This window comes from Sphaerodactylus townsendi, linkage group LG08 (genome assembly GCF_021028975.2).
Source record: "Sphaerodactylus townsendi isolate TG3544 linkage group LG08, MPM_Stown_v2.3, whole genome shotgun sequence".
Taxonomy (NCBI): Eukaryota; Metazoa; Chordata; class Lepidosauria; order Squamata; family Sphaerodactylidae; genus Sphaerodactylus; species Sphaerodactylus townsendi.
Genome location: NC_059432.1, coordinates 105,284,190 through 105,296,627, shown reverse-complemented (window position 1 = coordinate 105,296,627; position 12,438 = coordinate 105,284,190). Strand labels below are relative to the sequence as shown.

Sequence of the window (12,438 nt, the reverse complement as noted above, 5' to 3'; positions counted from 1 at the left end):
GCTGATGGGATTTGTAGTCCATGAACATCTGGAGAGCCGCAGGTTGCAGACCCCTGCAATAAACACTCAGTTGGTTCAAGGATTTTACTGGCCTCCCAAATCCAGGCTTGACAAGGTACTCTTGTCAGACACTGAAGAGCACCCTTCGACCCTCTTACGAGAAAGAGGATCTCTTGGCTTGGCATCAAGCAGCGGCAGGCTGCCATGTGATTCAGAAGCATTTCCAGGCATCAAATGCCAACGGCGGTTTGTTCAATTGCTCCAATATTTCTGGTTATTTGGCCCCCCCGTCGCTCCCACTCAGCAAGTGCGAGGATTTGACTCGGCAGGTTGCAAAAAATGCCGGAGAGAGTCGTACTTTTTGGAGATACGCGCCAGAGCTTTTCCAGTGGAGAGGGTTCATTTTTTATTTTATTTTTTGGCGGTCTTCACGTAGCATTTATTCCTGAATGGCACTCAAACACTAGCAGAAGTAAAAGAAAAAAGGGAAAAAAAGCCTGACTTTATTTTTTCGTCAAAAGTTTGGGAGGCTTTGGCGGTCTAGTTTTTTTTTTTTTTAAGAAAGGTTATATAAAAGTGCTATTCTGTATTTTACCAAAAACAAACGCATTTCATACTGCCGATGAAAAACAAAACAATCCCTCCAAGCAAAACCCCTAAAACCTTTCCTTTTGCCAAGGACGTTTTAGTTCAGGGGAGAAAACACAATCCTTTAATGCTAGATGCGGAAGCTGCAACATGAATAGTTAATGCATACACAGAGATCGATCAAAGACAGGCCCGTGGATATTTTTTTCTGATTTCTGAAGATCAGGACAGGTGAATCAGGAGGATCAAACAGGCAGCGACCAAACTTCAGGGAAAAGGAGGTTCAAAAAAACAAACAAACAAACAGAGGGACAGACTGTATTTGTGTATGCGCACACACAAAAGGATGCGCCGTGAAGTTTCACAGGCCTTGGGCACATGTGCGAAGAGGCACGCAGGCAGAAGCTACCCATTCCAATCACTGGCACACGTGCGGATCGCTGGCGGATACTGAGGTACCGGGGAGCCTTTGCTTGCGCGAAGCTTCGTACATATGCCAAAGTCAGCGCAGGATTAGAGAGAAAAATGTCACCCGGAAGAGATTAATTCAACCAGGTTGCGGGGCAAAGAAAATAAAAAAAAGACACCTCTCTTTCGTTCCCCTCGTGGAAAGTGCTCCCCCGAAGCAAAGATACCGATTTCTGTAAAGATCCCGAACGAGTGGCACGCGTCAAACCGACGAGAACCTGCCGCCAGCGGGCTAGACGTCGATAGCCGCAGGCTCGTCGTGCTCCAGTTTGTACGAGAATCGTCTGCAGCAAAGGCAATTGAGAGAAATTCCACACCTGTTGGCCCGGCCCGGGCTGCATCTTCCCATTACTCGTTCCAACATTCTTCTAAGAGATGCGCACGCTGTTTCCCCATCTGAGACGCAACACAAGGAGTCCAAGCAGCTGAGACCTGTGCCTGTCTCAGTAAGCTGAGGGGGGCAGGGAAGGAAAAGAGCACGTTAGCCGGTGGGATTGGCGTCCCCCCATTTTCCCCAACATCAGCTGACGCTCGGTTGAGAAAGCAACGCTAATTTCAGGTGCGCAGCTGCAGGTTCTCTTAGCTCACATGCATCCTCCTTGCCCGACAGTCGTACCCTGTTGCATTGGCCATCTCTTACGCTTCAAAAAGCTTACAAAGGTTGCCGCGGCAATAGCGGGAAGGCAGTCAAAATCTGGCCACCTTCCCATCCACTCAAGAACCCTCCTTGGCGAAGAAGCGGAGATGCAACAACACAACGAATGCATTAGAGCAGGGGTCTTCAAACTATGCCCCCCAGATGTTCATGGACTACAATTCCCATCAGCCCCTGCCAGCATGGCTAAGTGGAAGGGCTGATGGGAACTGTAGTCTGTGAACATCTGGAGGGCCATAGTTTGAAGACCTCTGCATTAGAGCATGGGATGTCAAACCCATTTCTTACAAGGGGTGATTTGGCATAAATGTGAATTGGTTGGGACGGGCCCTGGAGTGATGGGCGGATGTCTCGGTTGGCCCCAGAATGGCACTGGGTGGGCGCCTGGATTGGCAAGCTTGCAGTGGGGTGGGGTGGGTCCCTTGAGGGGGCTTATCAGGACCACAAGCCAGCTGAGACAACTCCCCCCTTCTCCCGCTCTGGCCTTTTAGCCAAGGGGCCAGATCCAGCCCCCGGGGGCCGCATGTTTGACACCCCTGTATTGGAGGAAAACACTGCCCTGAGCACCTTGGGAGAACGGTTGTGTAAAAACGTTTGGCCTTCCAACTGCTTATCCATGTGCTAACAGGACTTATCAACCAGATGCACAACACGGTTCTATGCAGCGTTATTCCAGTCGAAGCTCACTGAATGTAAAATGGAGCAACTCTGCTTAGAACTGTGCTGTTATGTCTACCATAGGCCTTCCCAGCCTATCCAAATCACTTATTCGTCCAAATCGATATCTTTCCTCCCTTTCCAGTAGCTACTCTCAACCTCAACAGCGGCCTCGGTCACTTTTACTGATCTCACGATAGCTTCTGACTTCCTGCTATGGCCACACCAATGAGGAGGAAAAGTCAGACAGGAAGCACAGAAGAATCTATTCGGCATCGGGCCTGCATGTCTTCCGCATGAAATCTGATACTATGGGCGATCACCCACAGCAGGCTGTCCCCCACCCTCGCTCTGCTCTGGCACGAAAAGTTGCGCCAGAAATGCTCTCACTTTCCCTGGGGAAAGCGAGAACGTGCGGGGCAAGAGGAAGAACATCAGGGCAAAAAATGTTGCCCCCATCACACCTCCTCTCTTGATATGCCGCAAAGAGGAAGCACGGCAGGACAAGGTCCCTTGCCCCGATGGACTTCTGGTCCCACCACATACCCTAGTGCTGGTGAGTAATCAGCCAATCTGAGACACCCCCCCCCCCGGTGCTTTCCATTTCTGACTATCATTGGGATTTGTGGACAAGGCAGAAATAGGGGGCCATTCCTGCATACATGTTCTGTTGCACAGCAAGATGGCTGCTTGCTGCAGAACACTTTCTAGAAACAAGTTGGGAGCCGTCCTCTTGATTGTGTGGTACCAAACCAGCTGGAAGGAAATCCAAGTGAGCAGGTAGTCCACGTGCTCTCTCCTTGGAGGCAGGAAACAGACTGAGGTCCTGGGGGCGGTTCCTCCCGACAGGAAGAGGAAAAAAGTCATTTCCTGGCTCCCCAGTGAGACATTGGGAACCACCCACAAGATGTCCTACTGCTCAGGGGGAGAATACTCAAGAGTCCTGAGCTCCACATTACTCAAATCACAGTAGCATCGGCATGCCAGAAACACAAGAAATGATCATGCACCTCACTGCAGATTTCATTTGGACGAGTCTTCTGCATCCATGTGTGTGCAAGTTCCCATGTGTGGGAAACGAGAACTGCTTCCTGCACATTCCTTTATTTGAATATTTATCTATCTAGGACAGTGGTGGCAAACGTTTGGCACTCCAGATGTTATGGACTACAATTCCCATCAGCCCCTGCCAGCGTGGCCAATTGGGCATGCTGGCAGGGGCTGATGGGACTTGTAGTCCATAACATCTGGAGTGCCAAAGGTTCGCCACCACGGATCTAGGATAAGGAATGACTCAAAAGTGAACATGGAGCAAAATGGCATTCTCAGAACAGTGATCTTCAGGCCATAGGTTGGGACCCTCAGGTTGGTCGACAGAACTGCCACTTTTGTGCTACTTTACATCATGATGGCTTGCTACCACACATGTCCTGTTCCAACTGTAGTTACTAAGCATATTTAGCCAGAGGTTTAGCAAGGGGGAAAAGCGCCCGGTGCACCGGTGCGTCCTCTGCCCCTGCCCTGGAACACCTCCACCACACCCCCACAGGTGAAACCCCCGTCGCCCCCCGTCCCCTTGGAGCTACGCCTCTGTATTTAGCGGCTGAACACAGTAACACAAAGCCAGAAACAATATCATGCCTCTGTCTCTCTTTGCATGTATGCTGAGCAAAGGAACAGGATAGCAAGCCAGATCAATAGTGGAAAAGATTCCTCATCCTAGGGGCAAACTCTTCCTGCAATATGACAGTGATGTCATGTGACGTCCTACCACGTGGGTGCTACCTGTGGTTAAAGGGGGGTGGGTGGGTGGTCCTAAGTCTGGAAAACTTAATTCGCTGCTTTAGAATGCTGGATCTTCTTGATATTAAACATGATATAGTGACAAACTGCCAGATTAACATTTTTAACATTACAAGCACGCTATGCTAGCCGCTCCTTTCTGTATATACGTGCTCCTGAGTTTTCGCTACATATCCACACGGAGAAACAGATGAGCACGTATTGTCAAAGGCTTTCACGGCCGGATTCAAATGGTTGTTGCGGGTTTTCCGGGCTGTGTGGCTGTGGTCTGGTAGATCTTTTTCCTAATGTTTCACCTGCATCTGTGGCTGGCATCTTCAGAAGTGTATCATAGAGAAGTCTGTTACCCACTGTGTCCAGTGAGAAGGGTTACAATAAGAGAATTGTGAGTTTAAGCTAGTAGAGTGCAGTCCCCTTTGGATTATCTCATTGCAATAAGCTGAGTTTCTCAGTATCATTCATTTTAATGAGCCTTGAAGTTCCATTACGAGGTTGGCATTGAATCTAGATTTCCAGCTAGCTTATTTGTGTATAGATGGATGGTTTGCAGTGGCGTAGCACCAACGGGATGGAGGGGGGCAACACCCAGCGTGCACCTACTAAGTCATGGCGGGGGCTGATGGGGGAGTGGCAGGGGCACGGGGCGCACACATGCCCCGGGTGCAGTTCCCCCTCGCTCCGCCCCTGCTGGTTTGTTACACATTTGTAAACTTTTGTGCATTTTCATTTAAATTGTAAAAAAAACCCACATATAAGTATAAAGTCTGTTGTATTTGCACTCTAGTCACAGGCTTTTTTTTGTCAGCATTAAGGTGTAGCCCTGTGGTACAATTTTGTTTCCACTACCTTGCGGTTGTGTACCACCCCCTTTTGCTCATTATGGTGGAACTTCAGGATCAAGCTCATGGGTAGTTCTACATAGCGCGAGTTGGAATAATCCATGACCTTTGCATGGATCACTGTGGTTAGATCAGCCTGAGACAGGCAAGGCACCAATTGTTTCGCTTGGCATAGATGGTAAAAGACTATGAGAGCAACGTGGGTCACATGAGCCTCCACTGATCTCTGAGACCAGGAGAGTATGTTTACGTATAGCAAAACCCACAGTTTGCACCGCACTTCTGAACTGTGACCACTTCCAGATTCTTCTCGTTTCAGCTTAAAAGTCATCAAACCTGCCTCAACAACGAATGATTGGCCCCTTCCGCACATGCAGAATAATGCACTTTCAATCCACTTTCAATCCACTTTGCAGCCAGATTTTACTGTGCAAAATAGCAAAATCCACTTGCGAACAATTGTGAAAGTGGATTGAAAGTGCCTTATTCTGCCCCCTTTATTCTCCTGTGTTTAGGGTCCCTTATCATCTATGGGACCCATCTTTCTTTCTCCCCTCTTGGGAGAGTTTAATGAGGATTATTGCGGACATTGTTTAATATGTTGTTTGCTGCATTTTAATTTAATTTATTTGAGAGTTTATTGTATACCTGTAATCTTATGTTGTTCACCGCCCAGAGCCCTTCGAGGGTGGGGCAGTATATAAAACCGAATAATAAATAAATAAAATAAAAATGTGCGGAAGGGGCCCTTGACTACGCACAAGTGATACACACTGTTGAACAATTCGGGATGATAAGATATTTTTAGACCTGAGATAAGAGGCTCCATGCATCGAGAACAGATTGTAGGTGGAGAGCAAGGCCCTGAATGTGGCTTTCTGAATTGCACACGTCACATTATGTACCCGCACATATTCTTCAATGAGTTACATACCCACACATATTTCCCAATTACGCTCCTCTAGGATTTCATTGGTTGACTCCAAGTGCGTTACGCCACAGGAAGGCATTCAGACGGCCCAATGACACAAACCCCTTCCACCCTGATTATAACAAAACAGCCCAACCGTAACAACCGATGTTGTGAATACACAACCGCACAAATGCACACAGCACATGACAAGGTTCGCTCCCCCCCCCCCCCCCGCCGCATATAAGCCACAATCAAATCAGCAAAAAGGCAAATAAATCGATCCGGAACAGCTTCCTTGGTTGGGGCTGCCTCCGTCCGACATGCAGAAAGCGCTATTGACGCCATGGATGGTTAAGTTAAGCAGAAGCGTTGGGAACATGCTTGTACGTTTTAGTGGTTTTATCTAGCGGGAGCAGGGACGGAACATGGATTCTGTACGGGGGAACGCCCATGCTGGGAGCGTCGCTCCCTGCCCTGCCCCATTAGAACCACCACAAAATGAACACACATGCTATGCTTGGCCAGCAAATACAGAGCAAGACCTGTTGTGGGGGGGAGGGGGTTTGCGGGGTGGGAAGAGCGTCAGAAAAGTAACACGTTATACTGCGGTTATTGCCTTTGCGGTCACGCCAGCGCGCATGCCTTGTCCTCCTCTTTACTCTCTCCCGGAGCTGGGTTAGCTGACCTGGAGCATGCATAAAAGGTGGCTGTGAGGATCGGCCCCCTCCTACTCTACCTAATTCTGCTCAGCTGACTCGTTGCCCTGGACACTGGCTGCAGGGCGATGCATTCGTCGCTTAAAGCCACTCGGCGGGAGTACATCTACAAATGGACAAGAGGGATGGAACACACAGAGGTCAGTGAGAAGCGGTTACTTTTCTTTTTAAAGGGGAAGACGCGGGACGGGATCTTGACAAGACAGCGTTTAACACAGCTGGGACCAAAATTGAACTGGTGGCACGCGTATGCACAGGGCCACTGGTTTGCAAACACGCGGAGCGAGCCGGATCGGGCACGTGTATTTGACTCTCAAGAGACGCTTCCCTGAAAAGAGCTGGATTTCTAGTTCACGCGGGTTGTGAACGGGTGGGGAGAGAAGGCTGGTGTCGCTCAATAAAAGGAAGAATCCAAATGGGACTTGCACAACAACTAGCAAGAGGCGGTTTTGCTGCTCTGCTTGGTTTCCTGGTCTCTCTTCTTTCTGGGACATCTGGGACCTCTAGTCCAAGGTTCTTAAACTCTTTTCTTTCTCTAAGAACAGAAGAACAAGCCAGCTGGATCAGACCAGAGTCCACCTAGTCCAGCACTCTGCTAATCGCAGTGGCCCACCAGGTGCCTTGGGGAGCTCACATGCAGGATGTGAAAGCAATGGCCTTCTGCTGCTGCTGCTGCTCCTGAGCACCTGGTCTGCTAAGGCATTTGCAATCTGAGATCAAGGAGGATCAAGATTGGTAACCATAGATCTACTTCTCCTCCATAAATCTGTCCAAGCCCCTTTTAAAGCTATCCAGGTTAGTGGCCATCACCACCTCCTGTGGCAGCATATTCCAAACACCAATCACACGTTGCGTGAAGAAGTGTTTCCTTTTATTAGTCCTAATTCTTCCCCCCAGCATTTTCAATGGATGCCCCCTGGTCCTAGTATTGTGAGAAAGAGGGAAAAATTTCTCTCTGTCAACATTTTCTACCCCATGCATTATTTTATAGACTTCAATCATATCCCCCCTTAGACGTCTCCTCTCCAAACTAAAGAGTCCCAAACGCTGCAGCCTCTCCTCATAAGGAAGGCGCTCCAGTCCCTCAATCATCCTCGTTGCCCTTCTCTGCACTTTTTCTATTTCTTCAATATCCTTTTTGAGATGTGGCGACCAGAACTGGACACAGTACTCCAAGTGCGGTCGCACCACTGCTTTATATAAGGGCATGACAATCTTTGCAGTTTTATTATCAATTCCTTTCCTAATGATCCCCAGCATAGATTTTGCCTTTTTCACAGCTGCCATGCATTGAGTTGACATTCCCATGGAACTATCAACTAAGACGCCCAAATCCCTCTCCTAGTCTGTGAATGATAGCACTGACCCTCTGTGACTGATAGCACTGATCCACTACCTATTAAAATTTGCAGAGGTGGTCCTGGTTTGGTACCAGTTCGAACTTTGCCTTCACGATCTAACAAATTAACGTCTCTTTCAGTTATGGGGAACACGGGGCAGATTTGCAGAACGTGGATGAACCAGAATCATGTAAAAAACTGTTTTGGAAACCAGTGTCCCTGCGCATAGGACACTGAACGCAAACAGCTTGGCTACTAACGCCATCCATGGGATTTAATCTTTAGCGTCACATTTGAAACCGTTGAGCATTTGAGGAGGGGGGGGGAAGGGGAAAATTAATCAGAAACACCAAGTATGCATCCTCTCTCCAACGATACTATCTCTTGCGCTCATTAATAAAGTCTTCACCGACACTAGCATTTTTATCATGCAACTGCTAGTCATTTCATCTTACATGAAAGCCCTAGCCAACGAAAGATGTTCCACGGCAACAATAAAGTCCAATCAGAATTGAGGCTTTGCCGCCAGGTGGAATAAGAAATGAACGTACAATGAACACACGACATGATGAGAGAGTAGGGAAACAGGGTTTTCAGAAAACACCCGAAACAAACACGTAAAAGTGGAGTCACCAATATTGAAAATCAAAGTGATGCATTCCACACAGTGATGATAGGGGTTAGATTCCAGTTCCGTTCTGCAAATTGGTGGAACTTTCTACTTTCATTTACCAAATTGATTCACGGGATCCCACCAACCAAGTGGGTTTAATATTTACGGTGATCTGCATTTATACTTGTAATGTAAACCATGGTTAGCAAAGGAAGCTAACTCTGAGCAATAACTTTTGAGAAGGACCGGTAACTGCTATAACAAAGACCATTTCACATGGCCCAAGATATTCGTTTCTCTCTGCCACAGAGCAACCGATTTAATTTTACTATGCAGAACTGCTGGTAGGGTAGCATCTTGTCAGTTATGGGGAACGCTTGGTAACACAGATGTTTAAATGGTGCTCTAGAGCAGGGGTCTGCAACCTGCGGCTCTGCAGATGTTCACGGACTACAATTCCCATCAGCCCCTGCCACCATGGCCAATTGGCCATCTGGAGAGCCACAGGTTGTAGACCCCTGCTCTAGACAGTTAGATTGTGTGTCTTTCACCTGGAAAAGTGAGCTCTGGGCTGAGGAAAGCTTACGCCACCATAAAGACTTGGTAAGGCTGCCAGAAGACTAGCATGGCGGCCCCTCTAGGATCCACATCTCTATGGCTCAGGACCCAAACCAATATAAAATTTACCATCAAGATGGCCTTTCAACAGTGATTTGACCGTGGACTTCATTCTGATGTCCTTGCATGATTAGACTTTCAGAACTTGCCATTAAAAGAAAGAAGAGCCCTCCATTCATGGTGCAGGCTGGTGAAAACGAGCTAAGATCGGACCAACACCAGCACAACTTCAACAAAGCAAGCCCTGTCCCCCTGCCCTTCCCGGCCACTGGAATGTACATACTAGACACCATCACAAAATTCTCCTCTTATAGCTTGCCAGGGTGAAAAGAAAAGCTGGTACAGCAAAAAATGAGGCAGGACGCCCGGAAATGCCGGTTAGGTGTTCTCTCCCCCTTAATCAGTTCCAGACAGATCCTAGACCGGTGGTGGTGAATCTTTGGTACTCCAGATGTTATGGACTACAATTCCCATCAGCCCCAATTGGCCATGCTGGCAAGGGCTGATGGGAATTGTAGTCCATAACATCTAGAGTGCCGAAGGTTCGCCACCACGGTCCTAGACTGTTTGGGGGTGTGGCCTGAAACTCTCCCCACCAAGACAAGCTTTTTGGAAAAATGAACAGAGGCACGAAGGATGAATGGGGAGCACTACAAGACTGTAACATGCCAGGAATTGAAACCCTGCGGGAATCCAGGAAAAATGGGAGGCCGTCAGTTCTCCCATTAGTTTTAGGACTCCTCAGTGCTATGGTGAACATGCCTCCCCCCTACTCACCCAGAAAGGGTATCATCAGCCCCCAGCCCCTGCCACTGAGGAAGAAGAAGAAGAAGAGTTTGGATTTATATCCCCCCTTTCTCTCCTGCAGGAGACTCAAGGGGGCTTACAATCTCCTTGCCCTTCCCCCCTCACCACAAACACCCTGTGAGGTAGAAGAAGAAGAAGAAGAGTTTGGATTTATATCCCCCCTTTCTCTCCTGCAGGAGACTCCAAGGGGCTGACAATCTCCTTGCCCCTCCCCCCTCACAACAAACACCCTGTGAGGTGGGTGGGGCTGAGAGAGCTCCGAAAAGCTGTGACTAGCCCAAGGTCACCCAGCTGGCTTGTGTGGGAGTGCACAGACTAACCTGAAGTCCCCAGATAAGCCTCCACAGCTCAGGCGGCAGAGCTGGGAATCAAACCCGGTTCCTCCAGATTACATACACGAGCTCTTAACCTCCTACGCCACTGAGGACTCAGAGGGGCAAAAATGGCCTCCACATAATGATGCTCTGCGAATTTCTCTTAGTCTGTACGGTGAATCCACAGCGACTAACAGCCCAATCCAGAGGACGCGGCGGCCACAGAAGGTGCCGCCTCCAGAAGGCTCCCAGGCAGCCCAGGAAGACAACGAAAACCCTCCGCCATCTGAAATCCCTCCATTGGGCAAAACGGATTCACACCCTTTCGGGTGGCGTAAGTCGGAGGTCCACCCTGGTGGCGTTCCTGAGCCCATAACCTGATGGAAGCCAACTAAGATTGGCTAAGCCCCCATGAATGATCCTAGCCCACCCCCCAGCTGCACCAGGATTCGCATTTAGGCCGGTGCAGCTCAGTAAGCAACAGGCTCTTCTGGGTCCGGCGCCACAGAGCTCCATGGAACCCACACGTGTTTGCTCTCCCCACTGACACAGGTGCCGCTTATGCCAGGAGGGTGGCCAAATGCGCTGGCACGGCCTCGTGACCCTTCCAGGTGCTGTTTCATCCCTTTCCCTGGATGGGAGGCAAGTGTAAGGTAAGGGAGGCAAGTGTAGAGCATCACCTGGAAGTGACATCACCTCCTCCTCAGGTTCCCAGGCTTTTGCTGCAAGGAACTATTGCAGTGGTTCTCAACCTTCCTAATGCCGCGACCCTAATGTGGTGACCCCCCATCCCTGACATTTATTCATTTTACAGATGGAAAACACTGATGCAGAGAGTCTTAGGTGACCCCCGGGAAAGGGTCGTTCGACCCCCAATGGGGTCGCGACCCCCAGGTTGAGAACCACTGCACTATTGGGAGCCCTAACTGTAGCATCCAAGATCGTAGTTTTCAAACTCTCCCCAGAGAGGAGCTGGACTGACAGATTCACCATTAATAGCAGGTGGTGGTGCGGCTGCAGCAAACTGCGTATTTGAGCTGTACGCTCTTAACGGCTGTGCGTATTCCTGTCCCCATAAAAACTCACTGGGTCTCAATAAAAAAAGATTTATTTTTGGCCTCCGTCTTTGGCATCGTGAACATCTTCCAAGTACACACCAACACAGTCAAGAAGCAGAAAAACTTCCATTTATCATTTTTTTACAGCCTGCCATGTTAAAAAAATACACATATGCAGCAGTTCTACGTTTATAAAGTTAACATCATTCTAGTAATTTCAAACAGCGTGAATTCAGGTAGAGCCACAACAGATGGGAAATCTGGTGAATTTTTGGGGCCCTCTCTACCGCGGCCTTAGCGCGTTACAGGTATCTCACGTATGAACGCATTACCTGGGCTTTTTCTGTACTTGTGGGATGCAGGTGTCTGAACAGAACTTTTTTCACGACGTCGAGAAACAGACACGCAACAACGATGATGATGATGGCAAACCAAGCGGAGCCGCTGGACAGGAGCTGGACGAACACAAAGTACATGTCCTGGGTGTGCAAAAACGGCCTGCGAAGGAGAAGAACGAGGAAAGGTTGACGAACAACAAAAGGGATGTATTAAAAAGGAAAGCCCCTGCTCCGGTATCTATCATTGGCAGAGGCGTAGATGGGCCAGAGTACGCCCGGGGTACCAATACAAAATTCCAGAGGCTGACGACCCTTCTTTCGAACTCCGAAAGGATAACCAGATCCAAGTGAAGTTTAACATTCTAAAGCTGCTTTAATTTTTTAAAAAATGAAACCGATTTGGTCAGGGTATCTAACACCCTACTTTTGACATCAGAGCAAGGTTTGTTATTGCTGTTTTAATGTAATAGTATTTGGAAGCTCTATGCTCATACTCTATGCTTAACCTACTGCATCTGTGTATGGTTCTCCAGTTGCACAGTGGCAGATAGGAAGGTGCTCCAAAGGGTGATCACTACTGCACAGAGGATTATCGGCTGCCCTCTCCCCTCCTTGGAAGAACTCTATAATTCCCGAAGCCTAAAGAAAGCCCAAAATATTCCGAGAGACCCGTCTCATCCAGCACACTCTCTTTTTGAACTGTTACCATCT

At 48.7% G+C, this 12,438-nt stretch overlaps 1 protein-coding gene across 8 annotated transcripts in view; it reads right to left on the bottom strand.

The window, feature by feature from the left end:
* ATP11B (ATPase phospholipid transporting 11B (putative)) overlaps positions 1-12,438 on the bottom strand; it is a 113,885-nt gene that overhangs the window by 11,255 nt on the left and 90,192 nt on the right. For 5 of the 8 annotated variants that reach the window (XM_048505227.1, XM_048505221.1, XM_048505222.1 and 2 more), the window contains 2 exons: positions 11,722-11,887; positions 1,374-1,507 (listed from right to left, as the gene is read on the bottom strand). In XM_048505227.1, the coding sequence (XP_048361184.1) occupies positions 1,374-1,507; positions 11,722-11,887 (300 nt within the window). Of the gene's footprint in view, positions 1-1,373; positions 1,508-6,659; positions 6,746-11,721; positions 11,888-12,438 lie in introns of all 8 variants that reach the window. The other 3 variants (XM_048505223.1, XM_048505224.1, XM_048505226.1) reach the window with 1 other exon arrangement.